Source organism: Manis pentadactyla, chromosome 6, assembly GCF_030020395.1.
Source record: "Manis pentadactyla isolate mManPen7 chromosome 6, mManPen7.hap1, whole genome shotgun sequence".
Taxonomy (NCBI): domain Eukaryota; kingdom Metazoa; phylum Chordata; class Mammalia; order Pholidota; family Manidae; genus Manis; species Manis pentadactyla.
This window is the reverse complement of record NC_080024.1, coordinates 10,629,452-10,657,214: the sequence shown is the minus strand read 5'-3', so window position 1 is coordinate 10,657,214 and position 27,763 is coordinate 10,629,452. Positions and strand designations below refer to the sequence as shown.

The following is a 27,763-nucleotide window of genomic DNA, read 5'->3' as shown; positions in this document are numbered from 1 at the left end:
TCCTTTGGCGTTTCATGTTTGTATGTGGCGCCCTCTAGTGTCCCGAAGCTCTATTCTGGAGCTGCTCAGCCCCTGAAGCAATGTCGGGGATCACAGGGGAGCGGTACTGGTGCCTGGGGGGAGGAAAGAGCTGTTCCCTGCCTCCCGGCTGCTGTGCCTGTCTCCACTGCCTGAGCCAGTGGGCTGGGCACACAGGTACAAGTTTTTGTCCCAGAGCTGCCGGATATGGGTCCCTGCTTTCCACAAGCAGCCAGAATCCCAGTCTCCCCAGGAACTCTGCCTGTATTAACTTTCCAACCCAGTAGTCATGCAAGTCTCATGAAAGCACCATGAAATGTAGGTTTGTGCTCCCAGCGCAGATCTCCAGAGCTAGGTTTTCAGCAGTCCCAGGCTTCCACTCCCTCCCTGCTCTGTTACTCTCCCTCCCGCTGGTGAGCTGGGGTGGGGGAGGGGCTCGGGTCCCGCAGAGCCACAGCTCTGGTACGTTACCCTGTTCGCTGAGCTCTGCTGTTTTCTCCAGGTGTGTGCAGTCTGACGCCGTCCTCTTTCCTATTACTCTCTCAGGAGTAGTTGCGCCAACTATAATTTCTAATTGTATCCAGTTTGAGGAGGTAGCCTCTGTCTCTCCTCTCACGCCGCCATCTTTAATCCCTGTGTATTTGCTTTTTAGATGATGTGGTATGATTGAAAGAATGTGAATTTTGAAATCAGATTTTGACTCTGCTTTTGGCTTTGTTACTTAAGCAAGGTATGAAGTGAGGTGGCTGTGCGCAGGTTGGCCTGGAACCACACCTTAAGCCTCAGTTTCTTTATTTGTGATAAGTTGATAATATATAGCTGAAGGTTGTTATGAGGATTAAGTAGTATAATTCACTGAATATTTATTGAATATGGCTATATAGAAGGATGGGGCTAAGCAGTGGATATACAGATATGCAATGCAGTAAGCCATGCTATCTACCATCCAGAAACCTTGATGTCCCAGAAAGTGCTGATACACAGTAGGTGGTGTTTATTGCCATGAATGCTAAATTTTTGAGTAGTCACATACCTTTAATCATTCCTTTAGCAACATCTTTGTTTAAATAAATTGAGCAGTCAACTTAGTGTTACTATTACTAGACTTGGAGCTAATCTTTTTTTCCCTAATGAGTATCGTGTATACATGTATGATGCTCAGAGTATATAACTGAGTTCAGATTGTGAAACTTTAACATAGACTTTAGATTTAGATACAATTAAACTGTTTGTTACTGAGGCAGAAAGGGGGTGTTCTAACAGATTGATTAGTCACTTTCTTTCTGATTCTATTCTACAGAGATACCTAAAACTTTTTTTTATGGTCTTTTTTTTTTTTCAACCTTTTACAGTACTTGTCCACAGTTAATAACAACTTTTCATAGTGACTTGATTTAGTTGAATCTTTAAAATACTTCACATAATTTTCATGGAAACAGTTCTCCCTTATGTGTCATTGTTTACATAATATTCAGTTCAACTGTATATTAACCAAATAATGTACCAACTATTTAATAAGTATTGTATCAAACAGTTCTTGATAAGCATTAAACTGAGTTGGAAGGTGCAGGAAAGAGTTTCCAGCCATTTAATGTTCATTGTCCAGTAGGCATTTGTGTAGGTTTTCATGTGGGAAGGAGAAACATGGATTCATCCTGCAAATTGATTAAGAGGGCCTCTTCTGTCGTTCTTTGAGCACCTTCTGTTCTAGGAAATCTTGTCAGCATACAGGTGGGGTGACGTAATTTGACCTTAAGTTTTGTATAGAGACATCATTTTTACATCAAGTTTGTCTCTATTCTCTCATTTGTCTATGATTTTTGGCACAGTGTGATTGTAAACATTTTGACCTTCAGTCAGTTTCAAAGTAGTGGTTATACAGCTTACTGAGATTGCTTATATTAAAATTTTGAATATTATTAGTGAGTTGGATTACAAATGAAAAGAATTAAAACATTATTTTAAGGAAGTTGCTGACCTTTAGACATCAGTTTAAAATCCATTGCCTCTTTAAAAACCTTTTTATCTATTCCAGTAGCACTGTTTGGAGAATAAACAAATCCCAGACTGATATTTTCAGTCTTCTCTCTATAACATGCATAATGCTCACATTCTTGAGAAAGTCCTGTGGATATGTGTTCAGGACTAGGGGCTGTTACTCTTCCCATTTTTCCTCCTCACTCAATAATGTGTTTCTTAATTTTTATCGTCAAAGAGGTGATTGTTTAGGAATATATGTCATGTACATTCCTTTAATATATGTAATGTATGTAAAAAATAAATCATTCATAACTTTGGGTACTTTAATTAGCAGCAGGTTCCTCGTGACATCCTTTACAAACTCACACTTAAGATCTGTTGCACTAAAGATACCTGCCTGGGCATCATTAGAATGAAATTTATTAACTTACTTTACAGTAGTAATGGAAAACTTACTTGAATTGTTCAAAATATGGGCAATGACAGTTTTTTTCTTTATAAAGTTACCTTATTTTTTCCAGACTCCTGAATAGGACATAGGCTCTTTGGTACCATAACTGTTTCTTAGAGGAAGGAAAGTTGTAACTGCACCTTGCTTTTATTCTGGTGGCTTACTTTAAGAGGTACATTAACAAACTGGAGTGCGCTTTTAGGAATTTGATCAGGATGAAAAGAGAAGAACATAAGCAGGAACCAGATATGTTAGCTTAAAGAAGGGAAGACTAGCGAGTATGGGGAGCTAGCTGTACAGATGCTCACTACCTTGGGGGTAATTTAAGGCCTGTGTATAGAAGATTTATTCTCTAGGGGGAGATAAGAGACTAGTGTATAGAAGTTACGGAGAAACATGTATGTTATAGAAAAGAAAGGAATTTTCCTTACAGTTGTCAGAGTCTAAAAATTCTTGTTCTTCCTGTTTTTTTATTATATTTTGCAAGCTCTTTGATGGGAGAAGTCTGAAAATCAGTAGAACTAGTAATGTGGGAAGAGGTGAAAACTTTTCCTCATTTCTCCTATCAAACCTTTATTTCTTACTCAGTGAATCTTGGTGGCTCAAACTTGGGTGAGTTGTGTTCAGTAAGTATTTTTATAAATGGATTCCTAAGTGTCTAATTGAGACTTGAAATTTTAAAAATTCCGCAAGTTTTCCAGGAATGCTTTCCCATCAGAGAAAACAACCTGTAAGTATATGTCAAGTTTTCCATAATTAAATTTAATTTTGGAAAGCAAGAACCATTTATTTTCCATTCTTTTTTATGCTTACCTTTTAATTCAATTTTAATTTTTATCAAAATAATATGTGCATATAATTTAAAAAGATTAAGACTTGTAATGAACAAGATACCTATCCCTTCCTCCATTTCTGATTATCATAAATATTGACTTTGAATTATTGTCTGTTTTATTCTGTAGTTACCTTAGTATTTATAATTAATACATATGTAGCTATTTTTTTATTTTCAATCTTGACTTTTTCTTTTGACTTTTCTATTGTATAAGAATGAATAGAAAGATTTGGTCCTTGTAACACTCCTGTTACTTTCTCCATCCATCCTCTGCTTCTACTCCTTCAATATAATTCTACCAGTTTTTGGTTAAATCACTGTTCAGTATTTTCCTTATTGTAACTATGCTCAGCTGAGTCATATTGTTATCACTACTGTATTTTCTTTCTTGTACAAATTTTTTCTCCCTGAAATGTATAATTGTCTAGTTTTCTTCATTTGCTTTTTTTTTTTTTTTTTTTTCAATGTATGTATCATCAATATGTCCCCGGATAAATCATCTCTGGCTGAGGTATAAAACTTCATTCAATATGGTCAAACACGGGGTACTTCTTTATTTTTATTTAATCTTTCCTGGGTACTTCTGTTGTCATTCTCTGGTCTGGAAATGCTGCTCTCTGAGGACTACTATGAATCTGTCATCCTGGGACTTTTTTTCCACCATCATTCAGGAAATTCCCTTTAGGCCTGACCTGTGTTGAACTGTCTTTTTTCAGGACTGCCACATCTCCATTAGCCTCCTTATTAAAGGCTAATGGGAGACCAATCATTTTTGAGAGCTGCATGACTAGAAATGTCTTATTCTGCCCTCATTTTAAAATTAATAGTTTGTCTACATTCACAAAGACGAAAATACTTTACACTTGTAATTTTTTTTTTTTTTACACTTGTAATTTTTAAGGCACTGTTTAATTATCTTCAAAGCTTCAGTTTTGCTTTTGAGAAGTCTGATACTATTCTTATTACTGATTAATTGTGTCCCATTTTCCCTTCCCTCTTTGGGAGTGCATATGATCTTTTTATTCCTGGAGTTCTAAACCTTATATTGAAATATTTTGGGATAGGTTTTTGGTTCAATATTTTAGACTTTTTTTTTTTCTTTTGGACTCATTGGTTTGGAAATCATGCTCTTTTTAGTTCAGAGATATTTTCTCCAAACATCATGAAGGTGCCAAGTTGAGGGAGGGGGCTGGAGGGTATAGACTCCCTTTATTCAGTGTGTAGAGTCTCAGATAAGCCCTGGTTTTAGCATAGTACCTAATAACAGTCTTCAGCTATACCTGTGAACAGATTTTGTTTGGTATAATCTCTCCAGATTTTCCTAAAGATTTCTACCTAGGGCCTTTAGGGGTAGTCTTGTGGCTGCAGTGGAACTGAAAGTCTGTTTTTGACCCTCAGGCAGTCCCCCGACTTTCGTGACTCTTTCAGAGGTTCTGGGGTGGGAATCAGCTTCCAGCTTACCTTTCCCACCTCTGCAGGAGCTTCTGTTTGGCTTTCTTTACTCTGCAGTCACTTAAATTATCTGCTGGTATATTCACTTTGTATCTTCCAAACTTGGTAAGTTGAGAACCATAGTATGCTTTTGGGCTCCTTCCTTGTTCCCTGTCTCTCTTTCTCTGTGGGTTAATGCCTTTATTGCTTTGCTATCATTGCAGTTGTCCACTTTTAACTGTAATACCTTAATTAGGCTTAAATTGTTTCTTGAGTATTATTTTTTAGATTCTTGCCCTAATTGTTTAAAGGACCTTACATTGTAGTATTTGTGACTTTGAAAAAAAAAAACATCCCAAATAACCTTTGTGGTTTATATCGTGAGGGGTTGGGGGAGTGTCTCTATATGTGTGTGCCTGTGTATTCATTGTTTTTAAGTTGAATTCTGAATAGACTAATATTTTGGGCTATTGCATACATACTATGTCTTGGCATTAACAGTCTAGCATCTTGATAACCTGTTAAAGGAATCTTCTACTTGTATATTTTAAATGTACAATTTTTATAATATGAAACATTATTTATGTGTAATATTTTTAACAAACAACTAGGTTTGGGATAGATCTAAATGTCAGATTAATTTTATTACTTTATGCCAACATATGAACCATGTAAATGTCCACAGCCTATTAAAATATTTTAAGCAGCTTCTCCCCCAGTAGGAGAAAAACAATTAATAAACTTAAGTAAGCTTGCTTAACTTATTCATCTAGCACACACTGTTATTTGAGTTAACAAATGGCTGTTTGCAAGATTGTTTGAGACATAGTTAAGAGCAGCATACTGGTGGACATGTGGAATGAGTCATACCATATGGTTGCCATCACACCTGGGGTCCTGGGGAATCGGTGTATGACTTAATTATACTGAGAAAACATTGGGCTCCAGCAGTAGGTGACTTTGGAACTTCTTGAAACCAATTAACTGGCAAACATGCTTTCAAAATATCAATTGCTCTTATTAAATGAGTCATTATTTTTTGCATTAAACTAGAGGCTTAAAAATGTGTATTGTAGGATCCAGAATGGGTGGTACCTCAGTATTGGCATTGAAAAAATGATGTGATTTACTTGCCCAACACTTTGATTGAACAGTTATGACTTAATGTCATTACAGTATATGTTTAATAAACACTGAATTCACATGACAGCTAGACTAGGCTTAGCAAAAAAGGAAAGTTGATATCAGCTTCCAGGAATATCCCTGAAAAATAACTAGATTAAGAAATAATTCAATTCTGATTAAGGATTTCATTTATTTAAATGATCAAACTTCATAAGTAGAAAAGATGGTCTGCTAATGAAAAAAATTTAATTAAAGATTTTGATTAATATAAGTAGTAACATGGAATTAGGGCTGTGGTGTTTTACTGAATTAACGTATGTTAAAATTAACTTTTTTGTCATACAGTTGTATGATGCTTAACTTACGTATAGATTCATGTAACTGCCACCACAATCAGAACACAGAACTGTTCCATCACCCCTCAAAACTCTTCTTAACCCTTGTTTTTCTTTAATCCTTGGCAGCTATAAAGCTGTTTTCCGACGCTATAGTTTTTCTTTCTGAAAATGTCATTTAAATGGAATCATACAGTATAGAACCATTTTAGATTGCCTTCTCCACTCAGTGTAGTACCTTTAAGATTAATCCTAGTTAGTTGCATATTCCAATAGCTTGTTTCACTTTACTGTTGAGTAGTATCCGTTGCTTGTGTCTTTATCCATTTCCCATTTAAGTGACAGTTGGGTTGGTTCCAGTTTTTGATGGATATGAATAGAGAGCAGCTACAGATACTTATGTGTTGATTTTTTGGTGAGCATAAGTTTTCATTTTACCTGGGTAAATAAATACTTAGGAGTATGATTGCCAAGAGTGTTGTATGGCAAGTGTATGCTTAATTTTATTTTAAAATGGCAAGAGGCTTTTAGTTTGTTTTGATGATTTTCCTTTTGTACAGGTTTGGAATCTGTAAATTTAGTATTCTTTTCTGGTCACTATTGAAATTTTATTCTTCATCTTGACATTCTACTGTTAATCAATACTTTAACCTTCACCTAATAATACAAGGTCTTTGAAAATATAAAATACCCTCACTTAGGAACTGTTAGTGAAATGTTAGATTTGTCCTCCCACTTCCCCACATAAATTGGACATTTTAAAATTAGATGATGTTTAGATTTACCTGTGTTTACTAGTTTCTTTGCTCACCCCTTTAATAACCTTGGAACCTTCTCAGGGTCTTTCGTCTGTCCATCTGTTTATGTATGTGTGTATGTATGTATGTATGTGAACACAATATGTGTTTCTCCAGTGAAGATCTCCTGGGGTAAACTGGTTTTTGTTTATCCGAAAATATCATTTCTTTAATCTTAAATTTCAAAGATAGTTTTGCTGGGTTCACAACTGCTGTTTTTTTCTTACAGTTTAAAGATAATATACCACTGCCTTCTAGTTTCCATTGAGAAGTCTGCTTTCAGTTTTGCCTTTGTTTAAGATGTTCTCTTTGTCTTTCAAGTTTCATCAGAATGTTTCTAATTGTTCAAAATATTTCCAGTCCTGATTTTGATAAACTGTGCTTCCCATATGCATAGATGGTTGTCTTCCAATTGGATTTGAAAAATTTCAGGATCTTTTCAGATATCGCCTCTCCTCATTCATTTTGTTCTCTTTCAAAAGCAAGAGTATTGGTATGTTAGACCTTCTAATGCCCTCTTTCTTCTTCTAAAAACATTCTTTTCTGTCTGTCTCTGTCTTTGTTGCTTTCTGGGTTACTACTTCTATCTTTTAATTTACCAGTTCTCTCTCTTAATATGTCCAATCTGCTCTGTACCTAATTGGTTGAATTTTTAATTTCCACATTTATAATTTTTCATTTCTAAAAGTTCTGATTTTAAAATTTGCCCAGTTATTCTGATAGTAACATATTTCTTCATTTTTATTCCATTTTTTATTTGTTTTAATGTTTTCTTTGTGCTGTGTGTACTTTAAATTTTATATTTGATCACTCCAATACATAAAGTCTTAGGAAGAGATGGTATAAATTTGTTTCAGCTGACTCAAGCTCAGTGTTTTGTTTTGTTATGTGTGATTTTTATTGCAAGTTCTTGTTTTATTGAATGTATTATTGCCAAATCCTGGTATAGCATGAATTGGAAATGCATTCCTCTTGAGAGGATTTGACTATTATTCTGCTGGGATCCAGGGGTACTGTCAACCTGAAGCTACTTTATTCCCCATCCAGGGTCTTAGGTTTAGCAGGGATATCTCAGGTTCAGCTCTTTGATCTTAACTATTGTTGATACTTGCCTTCTGAGCAACACTGCATTTTGTGTGTAACGTGGGCCACTCTTCTTTTCAGCTCAGTTTTTAATATTTTTGTCTTTTTACTTTTGGGGAGGTGGTACATGGAAATTTCCTTTACTTTTAGAAGGTTAACCATATGTTAACAAGGGTTTTTTGTTTTTGTAATTTATGGAGTATCTATCATATTTTAGCACAGGAGACTTTTCAGAATATCTAGTCTGCCATACAGTTGGAAGTAGAAATTAATAAGATTAAATATGCAAAGTGCCAGTCTAGATACTTTGTAAATATTAATTTCCTTCAGCTTTACTATGGTTTGCCTACCTTTGTAGAAGCATGCTTTATGTTACATTTTTGGTTATTGTTTGTGGACAATCTTGGTCTTTGCTGATTTAAATTTTAATAAATACTGTATAATTTTAAACTTTTATATTTTGTTAATCATTTCATAAAAAGTATTCGTTTCTATTTTCTGTGATTGAAAGAATTCATGAGAAACTTGAAATTTTTTTGTTGTGTATGGTGTGACTTTGTAGAATGTTTTGTAGAAGATTGAATGTAGGTGGAATTTATGCTCTGTAGAGATCCAAAGGAATTACACTAATTTCTTTTGCTTCATAGTTAACGTATTTGATGTATTTAGAGCAGTGGTTCTCAACTAGAGGGATTTTGCTTCCCAGGGGAGATTTGGCAATGTCCTTTTCCATTGCCCTTGCTGGATGGGGTGCTACTGGTATCTAGTGGATAGAGGCTGTGGATGCTGCCCTACATCCCACAATCCACAGGACAGCCCCCTCACAATAGTTATCTCACCCACAATGTCAGTAGTGCCAAGGTTGAGAAACCCTGCTTTAGAGAAATGGGGTAAATATAAGGTTGATGTTGTTGGTAGGTGTATCTTGAAGGAAAGGTTTTCTAGGTTTTTTTAAACTGAAAGAAAGCCTAAAAAATAAAAACTATTCTCTCCCTCCCTTATTATTTTTTGTGCTCTGAATCTTCAGAACAGACATGCACATCCATTAAGTCAGGACTAAAAGTCCAAATTTTCTGACCAGTACTTGTCATTTGGACTTTCCATTATTTCTTGCTATGGTTTTTCTTTTAGACTAATACAGATTCATTGTGGGAAGCGTGGAGAGAATAGAAAACTATCCCCACTCAATCCCATCACCCATATGCAAGGACTGTTAACCTTTTAAGGTATTTGGCTTGTTTGGGTTTTTTTGGGCCGATTTTTTTTGTGTGTGGTTCTGAGACTACGGTACTATTTTCATCTTAAAATATTAAAACAAGTATGCCTAATGTTACACAGTTGTATTGTCGTTTATTGAACCACTTGCCCTTTGATATTGAAGTGTTTCTAATGTTTTCCTATTATGAATAATGTTTGATGAACATCTTACACATAATTAGTTAGCTGTGTTTCAGATTCCTTCTTTAGAATAGATTCCTAAAAGGGTTATTACTTAGTCAAAAGGCTTGAATGGGTTTCTTGATACAAATTGGTGGCTTTATCCTCCCATCAGTGTATGAGACTATCCATTTTCACTGCAGACTCATCAGTCTGCACTCTTAAGAGGTCGATAAATTCAGTCTTCAATTTTTTTTTTTTTTTTACCAAACTCTAAACATGTAAAATTCATGTACAAAGCTTTTGCAGGATAAAAAAGGAAAAATCCTTTTATATTCTTGAATTGAGAATATAGTTAATCTGCCTGAGTAAATGGAATTTAAAAGAACAATATGAGAACACAACATAGATGTAAAATTTCCTTGGAGGGAGTTAATTAATGAGGCCTTGTAAAATTGTGTCTATGCATTTTGTAAATTGAATCCCATCTTAAGTGCACCGAGAAAGCTCCTTTAAATAACTCCTATGGTAACTGTTCTTGTTAAGGGAGAAAAAATGTCTTTTTATAGTTTGGTTATTAATACATTCTGGTTGTATTTGTTCCATAAGTTCAAAATTTTGTTCACTTATCTAAGTAATATGAATACCTTCTTTATGTGTAAATGGGCCCTGTGATGTGGTAGGACCTTGAGGTGTATAAGTGAATAAGCTATACATGGTAACTGCTTTTGTGAGATTATCTCTGTATAATATAAAAAGAGTCAGGGTTTTCTTCGTTTAATGATTTGAGAAGTATAGGGGTGTAATTCTTTACTCCAAAATTTCTTATTCAAAACGTACACCCTTGCAACAGTATTTGGCATTTCCTCATTAGAAAATTACTCCTTTGCCTTTTCTTTTTTAAAAAAAGATACTATAAGAAAGGTGGAAAGGTAAAGGGATTTGCTGGAACAAGGAGGCAGTCTTAGGGAATAAAGAGACGCAAAGTTGTGAAGTGAGAGGGAGGGAACAGAGGAGTTTGAGAGAACAAAAAGTAAAATTCCTTCTTAAATTGTTTTGGAACAAGGTAGGGTAATAAATACATATCATGCTAATAAGCTTTCCTGAAAAAGGTGAACTTATTCTTACTTTGATAATATGGATGAATTGGAAAACAAAGTGTCACACTTTAAATGAATAATGATTTTCCAGAATTTTCACTTTTGGAAATTTAGAAGATATCTTTAAAGTCTTAATTTGTGATTGCAAACTTACTTGAAAGTAGTTTGTACTGTAATTGTTTCTTCAAAGTGAGGTTTGAAAGTTTTACCAGGATGAAATTGCTGTGTTCAGTTTCTCTAATTGTGCAGTCTTTATTTCTGTATTTTATGACTTAACCAAGAGCTAAGAAGATGATAATTTATTAGTTTAAAATTCAAACAAAGCAAAAGAAAACAGTAGTAAAACCCAGTTTAACTTTTCTCCACTTTGAAATCTAAAACAGTTAAAGTACAGCATGCCCTAATTCAGAGCATTATCTGAAAGGTGTGTCATCCATCTGTGACAGTTCAAAGGGAGAGAAAGAAGCTGCAGGATATGAAAATTGAGCTTCTGTTAATTTTGAATTTCCCCTTATTATTTCACTTATAGTGTTGTGAATTTCTAGAACTATGCATACTTAATTATTCAAAAATGTTTCTGGGATTTTTTTAAAGACATTGGTTCACTTATTATTTTAACATCATTGTTTTAAATCTCTGAATTAGCATGGATGATTGCAAGATGACTATGAAAAATTCTGTAAAATTATTAATAATCTGCTCTAGAACCTGGATTCCAAATGAGGCCTTTACCAGAGGACATGACTCCAAAGTAATTTTACCAAACTTTTTGTATGGATTTCTTGTTATTTTGCATAGATTATTTAACTGGTATTCTCGTGGGTGGAGTAGGTCACTTGGTGATAGTTGGACAAAATGTAAATAGTTCTTATTTTCTCTTGAGTGCATTTCTCTGCAGTTTTTTCATGTGCCTGGTAAAACATCCTGAAGAAAGTTAGAGATGAAGTCCTTTTAAGGCCAATTATACAGAAAAGACTTCCAAGATTGTAAAGGCCCTTAAAGGTCATTTAATCATGTATCCAGGTATTTCTTGAATGCTTTCATGTCCCTTGTTGTTTCCTCTTGAACACTTACTATCTCCTGAGGTGATTGAAAATTTTTAAAAATAAATCCTTATTTGAATTGATGGAGGGATGTTTCCTCTTGAACACTTACTATCTCCTGAGGTGATTGAAAATTTTTTTAAATAAATCCTTATTTGAATTGATGGAGGGATAGGACTTTATTCTTACTGGTTAGTAATTTCAAGTATCCTTGGGTTAGTTTTCAATTTTCTACATCAGCCTCAAACTTAAAAGGTGGTAGCTGTTTGATTAGAGTATTTGTATAGCACCAAACTTCACACATAATTGTAACTTTCTTAGGAAACAAAATATTTAAATAATTACTTTTAAAAATTCTTTACCATAGAGCTCTTCACACATACAGTCGTCATCTTCCAGTAGAAACACAGTAAAGCAATATTTATATTTCCTAGAAGCTCATGTATTACAGGTGCTATATATTCCTAACTAGGTAGTTACTTGAATTTATCTTTAAATATTTAGTGTGAGTCCGACCAAACTTACCTTGATACATCTATTATGAGATTAAGAATTTAAAATAATTTTTATATAGTTTATGGAATGAAAACACTGTTCCAGGTTTAAATGAACTAGTTAAAAATGTTTTGCATTGATGTGTAATTTTTAAGATAAAGTGTGTAATAGTAAATTTGTAAAATAATTTTATCTTTTAGGCGAGGTTTAAATCCACCACACAGGGTGAAATCTATCTCCATGACAACATTCACACAACAGGAAATTGAATTCCTGCAAAAGCATGGAAATGAAGTAAGTGTTTTTTAAAATTTTCAGCTTTTTGTTGGCAGTAATTTAATAAGTTATTTAGAATGGTGAATTTCACTGTCTAAAAAAAGTTATTTTTGTATTCTAAATCTAGATATTTTAGATCGTACTCATTTAACAACGTATTTAGTGTTAGTATCTACTACGTAAGTACTTATCCTTAGACTGTGCTTAGACAGATGTGAAACGTGTTTAAAATTCATTAGTGTTGAATATAAAGGCATTTTTGGAGGACATATCCAGTATTGGAGTAAGTATTAGTCTTTGCTTTAAAAGACCAAACAGAAGGAAGAAATAATTAACTTTTGTACTAGGGTAAACTTTTGTTAGGCTGTAGTGTGATCAGCTTTCACTTGAGGTCCCTTCCTTCCTTTCTGTTCATTTTTAATGTTGGATGTATGGTGTTTAATGTTGAGCTGGTGCTCAGTAGAGAGGAGTTCAGTAGTTCTGAGGGGCAGTCTAGCATCAAGGGGATCCCAAGAAGTAGAGAGGAGTCTTTTCCTCTGTTCTGCTTTAATGGGCTTCCATAATTCCTTTCTATTTGTTTGCTTCCACGTTTTGTATTGGTAAAAGTGGTGGTCTAATATTTTTAAAATTACAAAATTAACAAAGAAAATGGGTGTGTTTTATAATCTTGGGGTAAGGATGAAGCAGTTATCCCAATTGATTCTTAGTAGCCATTATTATTTCACAAGCAAGTTTTGTTGCTTCTCATAAAGGAAATACTACTTTAGTTGTACTTACCCTTTTGGCATATTTTTGATATGAGACAGAAAAGAAATTAATCTTAAGATTCTACTAATTTTAATCTAAAATTACTTAAGATTTAATCTAAAAATACTTAATCTAAAATTACTTAAGATTAAATCTAAAAATACAAGTCCAGAGCCCAGAGGGGAGGGGATTACCAAGTTGCAGGACGAAGGGCATGGACACAATATTGTGTAGGCACAATATTGTACAACAGATCTCTAGAATTTACTCATCTTGCATTACTAAACTTTATACCCGTTGAATAGCAACTCCCCATTTCCCCCTCCCAACACCTGGCAACTCCCTGTCTGTGTTCTGCTTCTAAGAGTTGCACTATTTTAGATACCTTACATAAATGGAATCATACAGTATTTGTCTTTTCTGTGACTGATTTATTTCACTTAATAATGTCTTCAAGGTTCATCCTTGTTATTGCATATGTCAGAATTTCTGAAGGAATAGTTTTTAAGACTATAACCTCAAAATAAATTTAGAATATATAGAAAGAGGTACTTGATTTTAGGCAACTTATTAAATCAAAAAGAAATAAAATATGAACATTATAGATGACTGGAATGGGCTCATGACTCTTAAATCCTGAAAGAGACATGCCAGTTGATAGGCCGTTTAAAGCAGTCATTGGGACAGTGTCTGTGTGAGGAGCTGTGGGTGTCGTTATGGATGGGTGCATAGGCTTAGCTAACAGCTTACGGTTCAGTTGAGGGGGACAGATTTGCAACAAATAATTACAATAATGTTAAATAATGGTAAGAATCAAAAGTAATATGGAAGACGGACTCAGTCTGTCAGTGAAAAGGAGAGGATTGAGAATATCTCACAGAGGAGGTAGAATATTTGCTGATCTTTGAGACCAATGGGGACTTAAACTGGCAGGAAAAGATGGAAGGCAGAGCGGACAGTGCACAAAGGAAGAAGAAGTGCTGTGGTTCTTAGTGCTAGAAATTACACCAGCCTTTCAAATACTTGTTCAGGAAGACAAACATGCTTATGTCCCTAAGGATATTTTAGAATGAAAATATTGGACCTCGTGTATTTGATTCTTTACAGTGTTAGCATTATCTGGTTTCTTAAAAACTTAAGAGATATATAGAAGATGAGGATTGATACTATAACTTGCAGGAAGTTTGGTACGACCTCATTAAAAAAACTAGACTTCCAAGTGCAAGTGCTTTATAATAAAGTTTATTTTATTTAAACATTTAAATCTTAAGTATAATATGCAGAGAGAAAAGTACACTAATCTTAGTTATTAATTTCAAACACGACATTACAGTTCGACCATGTGCCATCTTTCAGTTAGTTCGGAAAGGATCAAACTCAGTCACATAAGTTTTGTATTACAAAGGCTCTGTCATGTATCTTGTGCAAGAGCACGTTCATGCCTGCAAATGAGTGTTTCAGAAGTGAAAAAAATCAGAAAGTATGTTTACTTGTAGCAGTCTTGGATCTTCTGCTCCTAAAGGGGACTTGTAGTGTTCTGAGGGGCACATTTGGTTGTCATGACTGGGGGGTGTTGCTGGCTGAAGCAGGTGAGTGCAGTCGTTGCTGGGTGACTCTCAATGTGTTGAACAGAATTAATCTACATTCCACATGCTTTGGAATGTTCTCTAGACATTTATATGTGGGAAAAACCTGTTCACAATCATCTGTGTGTCTAACTTAAATCTGTTTTACATGCGTGCTATGGTTGTGAACAACTTATTGCTGGAGAATGTCATGCTGCCAAGTCCAGAACCCAGAGGGGAGGGGATTCCCAAGTTGCAGGGCGAAGGGCACGGACACAGAGAAGCCACTGAGACCATCAGTGCAGTGGCTTAGCACATATGTATGTCTAATAAAGATCTCACTTTTCATTCACAACAGAACTATATTAAGCATTGTTCACTGTTTTGGAAAATGATAAAACTAGTGGCAGCACCACTCATGGCATTTGAGTCCTTAATGAAGTACATCTGAGTTGGTCTGTGTTGGTAGCTGTGGTAAGCAAATGATGTTGTTACTGTTCGTAAATATGTATTAAGGACACACACTGTATATAACAGTGTATTACTGGTTTCTACAAATATGGTTTACAAATTATTTGAATATTACTTTAGTATTCTCAGACTACTACAGTGTGTTCAGTGGACAGATATTCACATTATTAGGTTATAGAACAGTATGCCCAGTGTTGATACAATATTTTGCAACAAAGCACTTTGTATTTATTATTTGCCAAAATGGCTTTAACATTTTTTCCAAAAGTAAAGTATTTCACAAAAATTTTCCTCATATTTATGTTGTAATACTTTCTTTTGTACCATGATGTTACTTGAAAAATCTTTAGTAGTTTCTTATTTTATGTGCTCTTTTTGTGAAATTGTGGGTATAGCATGGTCCTCTAGTTAAAGAAATTTCAAAATTGAATTAACTTCTAATTAGCAAAGTTAATGGAAGGAGGGCTGGCAAACAGTATAATAGATGATCCAATAAAAAAGAAAATGTGGAAGTAATATCATTTTGAAACGTAGCTTTTCTTTTCTAGTAGCAAATTAACTGTTTAAATTGTGTTTTAGGGCTGAGAGTAAAAGGGGTATTACTGATACTCTGCAGGTGTACAGTCTGCATGTAGAGATAAAATCATGCATTGATTGACAGTATTTGATTATCTTTATGCTGGATTATATAGATAATCCCCAAAATAGAAGCTAATGCTTTTTAAAAATCCTTCTAAAATGGTCGGCCCATAAAGTAAAGTGCACTTTTCCCTGTTACCATTCACAATTCATTTTTCATTCTTGAAGCAGTCACCTCCTGTGTGCCAGGACTGTCCTTGGGTCTGAACGGTACAGTGATGAGCAGAAGCAGATGTGATAGCTACCCTCATGTGAAGCTTACAGTCAAGTTGGGGAGAGAGAGAGACAGCAGGAATTACTTTTTGTCAATTCTGTTTTAGTATGGGAGTGAGAAAGGGCTTCAGTTTGGAGTTACAGATGCTTGGGAGTTTGGGAACTGAGTATTTTTCCAGAAAGTATACTTAATAGTTACATAGGTCTTATTTTATGAGACAGCTGTTCAGGTCTTTTGGGCACTTAAATTGCATCTTGGGGAAAGGTTGGAGGTATTTTATAATCAGAAACCAGCACTACCACACAAGAAAATTACTTTTGTTTCTAAAATAAATTTAAAACCTGAATTCACACATTGTGATTGTTTCACTAGAACATACAGGCGTCATTTATGATATGTTTTACTCAGTCTATCATGAGGTTAAATAGGGTACTAGTGGTTATTTCCTAAATTATCCTGTCCTATAAACTATATAATAAGTGATGGTTATTCTTAGTACCAAACAGTGGACTCAGAAAAGTGAAAGGCCATTATCAGAGCCTGTGGGACATTGTCAGAGATTTTGAAATAATCCTGAGTCACTACATGGAACGATCATGTAGTTCCAAAGTCTGTTCATTTTCTTTAAGTTTGATTTAAAACTAATCTAACCCAAACTTCAGCTTCACAGGTAAATTGATAAAATTTGGGCTGGGCTTGTTAAGTATTTCTTGAAGTGCAGTGGTTTTGTGCAGAAAGGATCATATTTAGACTTGGGAGGTTGAGAATGTTGGATAAGATGCCTCTGAAACCCAGGTTCTACACCTGTAAGTCAGTAATTACACTACGTTTATTTGCAAAGGCTATATATAAAATGCTTTGAACTCAGACAGCCTGTGAAAGTTCACAGCATATTTCTTGTCGAATAAAATAGCTATTCAGATATTTATTGAATCAGAATCTAAGGTAGTAGAAGTTAAAGGAAGAGGATGGTCAATATTTATACTCATTGCTCATCGTGGTTTCATTAGGGGGATTTTTCAGTTCTCATAGAATACAGTAGTGACATTTACATTAATATTTGGGGTATGTAGTTAAACTCTTGGAGCATATTTTATTTTGATTTTATGTTGTTTAAATAATAATAATAATAATAATAATAATAATAATAATAATAATTGGCAGTTATTTTAGTAACAACACATTGGAGGTTACTGAGTGGCAGTCAAGTTACATACTTGTTACTCCAGGACCTACAGTGATTGAGTTGCTTTTAGCAGAGGTTGACAAACTGCTTCTGTGAAGGGCCAGATAGTAAATATTATAGGCTTTGTGGGCCGCCTACATACAGTCTCTGTTCATATCCTTGTGTGAATAAAAACTTTCCTTTCATTAACATTTTAAATATGTAAAAACCACTGTTGAATTACAGACAGTACAAAAACAGTGCAGTGGCCCAATTTGATCTGCAAGTGGTTGATTGAAGTCTGCTGGTCAGTTGGAATTCCAAAGTTTTTCGTTCTCTTTGTAAATCTTTTATAACTTGGCTTCTTTTCCAGGTTAGTCTTTGTCTTGCTTCGTGTGTAGCAGAAGTGTTGAAGCCACAGTGACCTCTGTGTTTTGTTAGGTTCAGTTGTGTTCATATATGCTGTCTGTATTCCAGTTCTTTTGCCATTTTGTTCATGCTGGTTTATTTACCATGAATCTCTTCAAGCCCTATCAAAATTTTTACTCTCCTCTCAGATCTTCAAGGACTATTTTAGCCCACAGGGACTAAAATCTCACTCATACTTTAAACTTTTTAAAAATATAATATTCCCTATAAGACTTCATGCAGATTTTTGTTGTTTTTGCTCTCCTAGTTTCTTCTGTATTGGTCTTACTACCCTCAAAACATTAGAGACATTTCCATGGCATAATCTTACCTATTATTTCATTATACCTAGAGCAGTGAAAATGAACAGAGTATATATCTGAGGGAGTTTCAAAATTTATATCACTTGAGTCTCACTGGCATTACTTGTGGTTGTTAAAAAAAAGCTTTTTTTTTTTTTTCCCTGGGCTTTACTCCCCGGAGATTCTGACCCTGGATGTGGGATGAGGCAAAGGAGTGTCTGTGTTTCCAGCCGGAACCCTATGTGATTCTGTTGCTGACAGCTAAGGACCACCATTTGAGAAAAACAGTACAGTAACTAAAGCCTCCAGACAAGGACTCAAAATAATCTTTGGTCTAATTTGAACACCACTAAGTAATGAACCTTGTCAGTCAAAATGATGGCATTAATAAATATGAAAAGTTTATTCAGTACTAGTAACATAAAAAAATTTTTTAAATTAAAAACATGTAATTATTTGAGAGAATAGTTTCCTAGTAAGATTTTTGAGGTTTAAAACCATATAACTAAAATATTGAGGCACATTCTGTTATATTATTTAAGAAGATATTTGTTGCATATTTGTGGAGAAATGCACATATTATAAAATCTGGCTTCTATTTTCAGAGAAAAGCATGGTGTTAGAGTTCTTGTAATTCTAGATGAATGTAATCACAGTAATCTTTAAAATATTCAGAATGAATTCTTTATCAGTTGTTGGCTTTCAGAGAAATATCTGTACTGATTAGCAAGAAGAATATAGGAAATTCGATCTTTGTTTTATACATATTGTAAAGTGGATCTTTTCGATTGATGACTAAAAACTCACTATTGTAGAAGAAGCTAGATGTTAGTTTGTAACTACTACACTGAATGTTAAACTTTTTAATGCATTGGTGTCCTAGGTCACATTTTTTATTGCCCTCTAGCTGTTTGCCTGAGCCATTCTAGAATTCTCTCATCTCTCAGCTTTTCTCATTCATTCTTTCTTGCCATCAAGTATGTTATCTTTTAAAAAATAATCTTACTTAAATCTAGTTAAGAAGATAAATCATTAGTCTTTTTTGTTCTTTTTGAAACTCTTATTATGGAGATGTTCACTTGTCTACATAAGTAGACAGAATAATATACAAACTCCCACCAATTCAAGGCCCAAACCAAGAAATATGATTTCATTTATAAATTCATCAACTAATGTTATATTTAAAAAACAAGAACTTTAAAAATATGTAACCACAATCCATAAAAACTGACAATAATCTGGTTATTTAGCCACTATTCAAATTTCCTTTCATTTCATAAACTTCCTTTTTTTTCCTTCCCTTAAGAGTTTATTTGAAATGGTACAAATGTGGGTTTTGAAACTGTATTATTGATAAAGGATTGGATGCTTAGATGGAACCCAGTCCAACCTGCAAAGGCCTGGGACCAGACAACGTCTTAGGGCTTGTATCGCTTGGTCTGTGGGATAGAGCCAGGTGTGTCAGGACAGCGGGGGCCTCACACCAGGTAGCTACTCTGGGGCTGGTTACCCTGTGGCTTGGGGGCCCTGCCAGCTTAAGTCCCTGGGAAACTTAGCAGCTCTGGTGACTTGCAGGCCTTGCAGTCAGACTCCCAGCACAAGCAGTCTGTGTACACATCTGAGGCGTAGTCCTTCAGCTGTGTCTCTTCCACTGCTCTGGCATCTGCTGCTGTGTAGGCTCCTGAGAATTGATGTTGGGTTCTTAGAGAGCAGGAAGTCTATTTGGCTGCTAGGATAGCAACTGGCATTCATCTTGGCAACAGAGGATGCCATCTGGTTTATGGGTGCTATATGAGTTGGTTAAGAGTAAAACTTGAAACAGACTCTGGGCTCACAGATTTTTTTGAGGAGTTGGTGATGTCATTGACGGTTTCTTGGTTCTGTTTCATGAAATTCAAGTCATCCAGCACAGGCAAGATCAACTTTGGTCAGGAATAGGCAAAGGCCATGCCTGGCAGGAACTTATTAGAGATTTAGATATATTTTGTCAGTCTTCTACTGGACCATGGATTCCACAAGTTGATTTCAATATATGTTGCAAACATTAGTTCACGTCATCCCTACAATACTTGTTATATCATTAACTAGAATTCAATATTTGTTAAAACTTTCTGAGGTATAATTTACATACAGTGAAATGTAAAAATCTTAAGCGTACCTTTGGAAGAGTTTTGATGAATGCTTCCAGTTTGGTAACTCAAAGTCTTGCCAACACTTAGAACATGAAATGACCATCACCCCCCAAAGTTCCTGACATCCCTTTCTGTTCAGTCTCTCCCCAATCCAGATAAACCACTGTTCTGATTGTTACTCATATTCATATAAATAGAATACCAATGAGTGCTTCTTTGTGTAAAACTTCTGAGAATTATGCATGTGGATGCATGTAGCTTGTTCTTTTTTATTTCTGAGTACTGTTCTGTTATTTATAAATATATCAAAATTTGTTTATTCTTCTTAGACATATATGGTTAGTGAATATTTTCTCCCCAGTCTGACTTTCTCATTTATTTTCTTATTGGTATCTTTTGACAAACAAAAATTTATCTTTTTGATAAAATATATTAATTTTTAGTTTTATAGTTACTGCTATCTCCACTCTGTGTTAAGAAATCTCTGCCTATTCATGAGAATAATTTCATTGTGTTTGAGAAGCTTTGAAAACTTTAGCTTTCATGTTTATATCTACAATCCACCCAAAACTAATTTTAGTGTGTGGTGTGCTAGAGGTTGAGGTTCATATTTTTCCATGAGTATGTATTGTTGTTCCAGCTCCATTTGTTAAAAACACTCCTCAGTGGATTGCTTCGGAGGCTTTGTCAAGAGTGAAGTGACCATATAAATATGAGTATGATTCTGCGCTATATTGAGTTTCATCTTTATTTTTTGGCCCTTACACTAGTACCACAGTGTCTTAAAGTCTTTCTTGATGCAAGTCCTCTGATTTCCCTTTCTTAAAAGTTGTTTTTCTAGGTCATGGAGTGCATATTCTAGGTCAGAGTTTGGCAAACTGTGTAGCCCCACCCCCACTCCCCAGCCAGATTTGGCCTATTGCATGGTTTTATATGGTCCACTTGAATGATCTATTGTTTGATTTGACATGGAAACCAAGACTGGTTGTCCCCCTCTGTGCTGCCCACCCTCCCCACCCCTCCTCTCCCCAGCCCCGTAGCTGCTTATACCACGTGGCGGAATTTTAACTTGGGAGCTGATGACTTGGGCACCTTTGGCCAGCTACTCTGATTGAGATGACTGGGTGCTCTGGGAGGATGGAAAGAAGCATGGGGTTAGTGTCCCTGGAGCAGAGAGTGAAGGTGACCACACTGGTTATTGAGGTTATCTGTTTCTCATATCAGTTTTGATGAGTTGTGTTTTTCAGGGAATTTGCTTATTTCATTTGTTATATTTATTGACATAAAATATGCACAGTAGTCCCTATTTTTTAATATGTGTAAGTTTTATAATAATTTTGATCTTTATTATTTTTCTTCTATTTACCCTGGGTTATTTACTCTTTTTTAGTTTGTTACAGTAGAACCTAAGGTCATTAATTTCAGAGCTTTTCTAACATTTTAAAGCCAATTTCTAAGATCAGGGTTAAACTGCTTTGCACAGATTCTGATATGTTGTATTTTATTATTCAGTTCAAAATGTTTTCTAGTTTCCCTTGTGATTCCTTCTTTGACCCATGAATTATATGGACATACATGGTTGTTTAATTTCTACGTATTTGGAGATATTTGGAGTTAAGATTTCTCGTAACTGTAATTGATTTCTGATTTTCTTCTATCATTATCAGTGAACATTATCTATATACTTTCAAACATTTCTTATTTTTGAGACCTGTTTTATGGTCTTGGTGAACATACTTTGTGTACTTGAGAAGAATGTGTTCTGGAAGTTCTTGGGTGTAATGTTATAAATGTCAATTATAGGTCTATGATCAATTGTATTCAGATCTTATACATCTGCTTGACCAATTTTGTCTAGGTAATTTATCAGTTGTTAATAGAGCAATTAGGCAACTGGTTGTGGATTTGTATCTTTTCCTTTGAACACGTCAGTGTTTGCTTCATGTATTTTGAAGCTATTATTGGTAGTCAACATATTTATTAGTACTATGTGTTCTTTCTCTTTTCTTTGAAAAAAAGTATTATGTGATATTTATATTATTGTTCCTCTATAGTGATAGGCCATTTCGAAGCTTTTTAATCTTTGTTTTCCAGAGTGTGACTGTGATGTGGCTATGTATGGTCTGTGTGTGTGTGTATGTGTGTTTATCCATCTTGGGTTTTGCTGAGCTTCTTGAACCTATAAATTTATCTTTCATCAAGTTGGAAAGTTTTTGATCATGTCTTCTTCAAATAATTTTTTCTGCCTCATTCTCATATCTCAGACTTCAACTGCATGTATGCTAGCCATTTTGATATTGTCCTGTATGTCCCTGAGGCTCTGTTAATCTTTTTTTCCTCAATGTTTACATTTTTCAGGTTTCTGTTATGTTCAATTTCACTACCTACTTTTCTTCACCTGACTTTTCTATTCAGACTCCAGATTTTTATTTGGAATTAATTTGGTATTATCTTTACCAGTTCTAGAATTTACATTCGGTTCTTTTCTATAGTTTCTATTTTTTTGCTGAGATCTCAGTTTTATTTATTCATTGCAAACATTATTTTCTTTTGTGCTTTTGAATATAGAGCTACTAGCTGCTTGGAATCATTGCCTGCTAATTGGAAGTCTTTCCCATCTCTAATCTTTCTCCACTGATTGCCTTTTCATTTGAGTAGGATCACACTTTCCTGTTTCTTTGTATATCTAGTGAATGGATTATATCCAGAACTTTGGGAATGGTAGGCAGTAGAGCCTCTGGATTCTGTTCAGTTCCTCCAAAAAATATTGTGTTTATTTGTTTTGTTCACTTTTTATTTTAGCTGAAATCTCTGCTCAGTTCTTTTAGTCTTTAATTGAACTGCTTGGGGTCAGCCCCACACATGCATAGGTAAGGGTGAGCCAGAGATTTGGGCAGTCATTATTCTAGTTTTGCCTTTGTGGCTTCTATTCTCTACTAGGGAATATTCTCTAGTAACATATTCTCCTATTCTCTTTCCCTTCTTAGATTTACCCCTTACTTTCCAGTTGCTGTGGCTATTGCAAACTCTGTCTTTAAGCCTGAAGATTTGTGACGTGGTGTTGGAGTTCTGGCAGCTTTGCTTGCCATTGACTGGGGCCTGCTTTAAAGTGATGGTCCTTGAAAAAACAGCACATACCTAGTGTTTGTTTCTTACAAGTGTTGGCTCCTCTCCAGTTTCTGTTTGCTATGGTTACTTTCTAGTGTCTTCTGATAGTTTCTATAATGTGTGCAGAGTTTATAGTTATCTGCTGGAGAGTTGTGTTTTTATATGAGCTACTCTGACATTACTGGAAGTGGAACCTGCTCTGCTTGCCTTTTAATTCATTTTTATTCTCTAAGTTTCCCCTCCATTTATTTGACTCCTAGTCTCCCCACTCTCCTCTCTTTTCTTTCTCCCCCCTCTTCTTGCTGCCCAATCATTTGTTTGGTAGTTTCCTACTATCTGGATTCTGCTGATTTCATCCATGTTGTGTCACTGTTCTCTGTCATCTGAGTTTCTCTGTAATCTTCTTACCTGTGCATTGGGAGTTGGATTTGGTAGCTTCTTAAGATTCATGTTTAATTTAGGGAAGGCGGAAGACACAGTGTTTCATAGGTTGGGTAGCGTATTTCTTTATGGTGAGACAAGTTTTGAGAGAGGGTGTGTTAGGGGCTGCTAATACTCTATGCCTATAGCCATTAATTAGGGACTGTGAAATGTTGATATTCTGACTTAGTGATTTTCCATGTGTAGTCTGGGTGAAGGGGGGATCCCTGAGACCTTTTCAGGGGTTCTCTAATTAGTAATTCTAAGCTAAATTCGCTGTTTTTATGCCCATTTCTATGAGTATACACTGGAGTTTTCCAGAAGCTATGTAACAAAAATGCAGAAGCAGAGGAGATATTGGCTGCCTTCTATTAAACCAAGTATTAATGAAATTTGCAAAAATGGAAAATGGTGTCACTCTTCACTAATTTTTTTGTTTTACAAATTAGAGCTATTTTCATAAATGAAAGTTATTTACATTAACATGCCATGATTCTATTGTTTTTTAAGTACATTATAACTACTTCTCATAAGTATCAGTATATACAGTGCACATAAACAAAGCCATTTGTAGTCCTCAGTATTTAGTTGTTTCCAAAATGAGTTAGTTCCTTACCATCTTCCAGCAATGACCAATTAAGGTTTTTGTTTTGTTTTTTAAATCTCACTGTGAAATTATTTATTTGATGTTTCGGTCAGATATACTGACACTGTACCTTTGGCAATGAGATAATCTGTTTTAGAAATGTACTTGAAACTCACCTCTTCTGCTGATCTCATTTTTACTAAGAGCTTTGCCTGAATATTCCTTTCTTTTTTTAATTAAAAAAAAAATCTGTGAGTCACCCCCAAAAAACTCAGTTTCTTCTCCTTTTCATGAAATTTATGTAGACTGTGGTAGTGATCAATTTTACTTCAGAGGCTTGTTTTGCATTTGGGCCAGTTGGTCCCCCTCTGTTCTTCAGCCAAAAGCTGCATTCCCAGCCTTAGTCAGCTGCCTGGCAAATGCATGCCTTTAGTTACCAGGACAACCAGACAATAGTGTCAGGATAAATCGATCACCATCCTTGAACCTTAGATTGAGCTAAGCAATGAGTGAGTAGTGTTCATGTTAGAGGTGGTACACTCATATTGATGCTATCCCTAAGCTATTGATAATCCACAAACAATTCTTATTTCATATCAAGACAAGTAAGTAAAACTTTGTTCTTAGCATTTAATTCCAAAGGGGATGTGAACAATCTGCTCCCTTGCTCAATTCCTCATTCGATGTAGTTAAATTCTGGAGAATGTAAAAAATGTGAAGCTTACTCTGTGGAGAGAGAAACACAAACCTTTGGTTAATTTTTTCTTCTTGGCAACCTTGCTGATCAGACTCATACTTCATACTGTCTTTGGGAATGAAATGCTTTGCCTTAAGAGGCTTCGCGTATTAAGTTTAGAACAATGGCAACCAAAATGCTGGTGGGAATTTTTTTTCCTTTTTAGAAAATAATTCTAAAGTTCATCCAAAAGAACAAAGTAAACTAGCTGGGAAGAATTTGTAAAACAAAGAGTAAATAAGATGGGCTCTACTTAGATACTAAATGTATCTATATTTATAGGCAGTAATTTGCAGTGTAAACTAGCAGTAATTACAAAAGTCTGAAACTAGTGGGAGAATATAGGCACAGATCTATAGACTAAATCCTAAAATATGCTATAATCTATTATGTGTATGAAGTTGTTCTAAAATAAATGAAGTTAGCAGTCTTGTGTCAAAGGAATTGGTTATTCAATAAATGGAGAGTCAATTAGAATGTTAACTGACATTGGCATACTAAAATTTCAGAAAAATTTTAGAGTTAAAATTTAAAGTCATAAAGGAAGCCATAAAATATAGAAAATAGTCTCAGAGTATCTCCCTACAAATAATGACTTTACTATGGAGAAATTTGACATACATTATTTTAACCAAGTGATCAGTTAACATCACCAGGAACAGGACAAATCGACATCATGTGTTTATTGATGCAATGCACTGAGAAGGATACACATCCCTTACGTGATGTTTCTTCCCAAAATGCATAAGAAATCTAATCATGAGGAAAACTAAGGAACATGCTGCAAATAACAGGCCTGTATACTCTCCAAAGATGTCAAGGTCATGAAAGACAAAGGCAGACTGAAGAACTGTTGCAGATTAGGAGAGATTTAAGGAGACAAGACAGCTATGGATTCTGGATCAGTAGAATCTTTTCCTTTTGCTTATAGCAAAGGACATTTTTAAGATAATTGACTAGTCTGTGGATTAGATCATAATAGTATAAAATGCTAATTTCCTCACTTTGATAATTGTGCTGTAGTTACATTAAAGAATGTCCCTATTTTAGGAGATGACACATTTAGGGGTAAAAGGTTCATGCCTCTAATTCAAATGGTTTGGAAAAAGTTTTACCTATCAAGAGAGAATGATAAAGGAGATGTTTACATTAGAGACCCAGAGTAAAGGTATATGGGACGTTTTTCTACTACACTTGCACCTTTTCTATAAAACAAATTATTTCATAACTAAAAAACAGTCAAAACTAAATTTTAGTGTTTCAGAATGTATATACTTTGGGGTAGCCAATAAAAACATGAAGACCTGATTACCATAAAAATTAATAAAAAAATATCACTGACTACATATTTAACATTTAAAGGTAGAAGGACTTTATAGACTAAAAATAATTTAAAAATTCACAAAGTAAAAATTGGTAAGTTTACCTACCTAAAATTATGGAAACTTGTTAAGGACATAGCATATAAAATTAAAAGGCAGAGCATTGTTTTGTTACCCATCCAGCATAATTTGTCATCTTAGTTTGAGAAGGTAGGGCAATTGATAATCTTTCTTGAAAAATACTCTGGCTTTACAATGTATTCTTACATTTTTATAAAGCTTTTTATAATTTTCAAAGTATATTCATGAATAAACTGTGTGTTTAGGGAGTGATCAGTAATATCAACAGGAACAGGACAAATTGACATTATGTGCTTCCCGATAGGCTGCACTGAGAAGGATACACATCACTTAATATGGTGTTCTTTCCCAAAGCTCATACTCCTTGCTAAAGGAAGAAAGTGGGAGGGCCCCCTGCCCTGAAAAATCACAAAAACACACAGCTGACTGGATCACGAATGGACGGCTATCCCAAGTGGCCAGTGACTAATCAGGTCCTCTCTTAAGAAGTTGAATTAAAGTTCAATAAGAGGCTGGATTCAAATGATGAATCATTGAACCAAAAAGGCAGTATATACTGGGCCATGTGCACTCTAACCAGGCAGAAAAAAAATGTACTAAGATGAGCAAAAGTAGGGATTAGACATCAGCGTGGAAAAGCAATAGTGATAAACTCTGTTTGGGATGTGTAGAGAGGGTTTTTAGGAAACATACTCAGACTACTACATCCCAGATGGCTTCCTGTTTGCAGCCCAGGTTCCCATACAGTTTTTGTCTTTGTTTTTGTTTTTGGAAGGATTACTGTATTCTTCCTGTAAACTTGTTTTATCTGACCTAGTGTGGCTGGGTTTTGGTTGCTGCAATCTGTCTGGGACACAGTTCTCTCAGCACTGGAGACATTAAATGAAATAAGTGTGGAAATGTGCTGTGAGTTATGTCTTCTGCCTTTTTGTTTTAGTGTAAGTTTCCATAGTGTGTGTCTGAATTAGAGCTACTGGTCTCCTTCACAACTCACAGACACTTGGAAGTTTTATTGCTATTGCCACTGCATTTAATTTCTCTCTCATGTTCTGTTTGCTTTTCTGTCTTTTCTGTTTCTTTGTGCTTACAAGTTATTTAGAAACCAAGTGTTATAAAACCTGTTATTTTTTCCCTGAAACTTACTCTGGTACTTTTTCTCCTTTATTCTCAAGTGAATGGGTTTATATAATAAATTGGCCTTTAGATAGTCCTTACTATTGGAAAGTTCTTCCTCCAGGGAAAAGCTTCTTTCATTTTATGTTCATCTCTCTTATTCCCCATGTACATTATAACACCTGCCTCTAAAACAAGCTTTTATTTATTTTCCTTTATTCTTGGGTGCTGGAATGGTATCATAGTCTGTGGTTGCAGGTAAGTCAGGGATCAGCATACTTTTTATGTAAATGATCAGATGATAAGTGTTAGGCTTTGTGGATGATACAGTCTCAATTGCCACTACCCAGCAAAGCATCCATAGACAATAGATACACAAGTGAACGTGGCTGTGTTCCAGTGAAACTT

The 27,763-nt window shown here is 35.0% G+C and overlaps 1 protein-coding gene across 8 annotated transcripts in view; it reads left to right on the top strand.

Moving 5' to 3' along the window:
• The window catches only part of AGFG1 (ArfGAP with FG repeats 1), a 72,806-nt gene that overhangs the window by 8,603 nt on the left and 36,440 nt on the right, over positions 1-27,763 (top strand). For all 8 annotated transcript variants that reach the window (XM_036913235.2, XM_036913227.2, XM_036913180.2 and 5 more), the window contains exon 2: positions 12,271-12,364. In XM_036913235.2, coding sequence (XP_036769130.1) covers positions 12,271-12,364 — 94 coding nt within the window. The remainder of the gene's footprint in view (positions 1-12,270; positions 12,365-27,763) is intronic.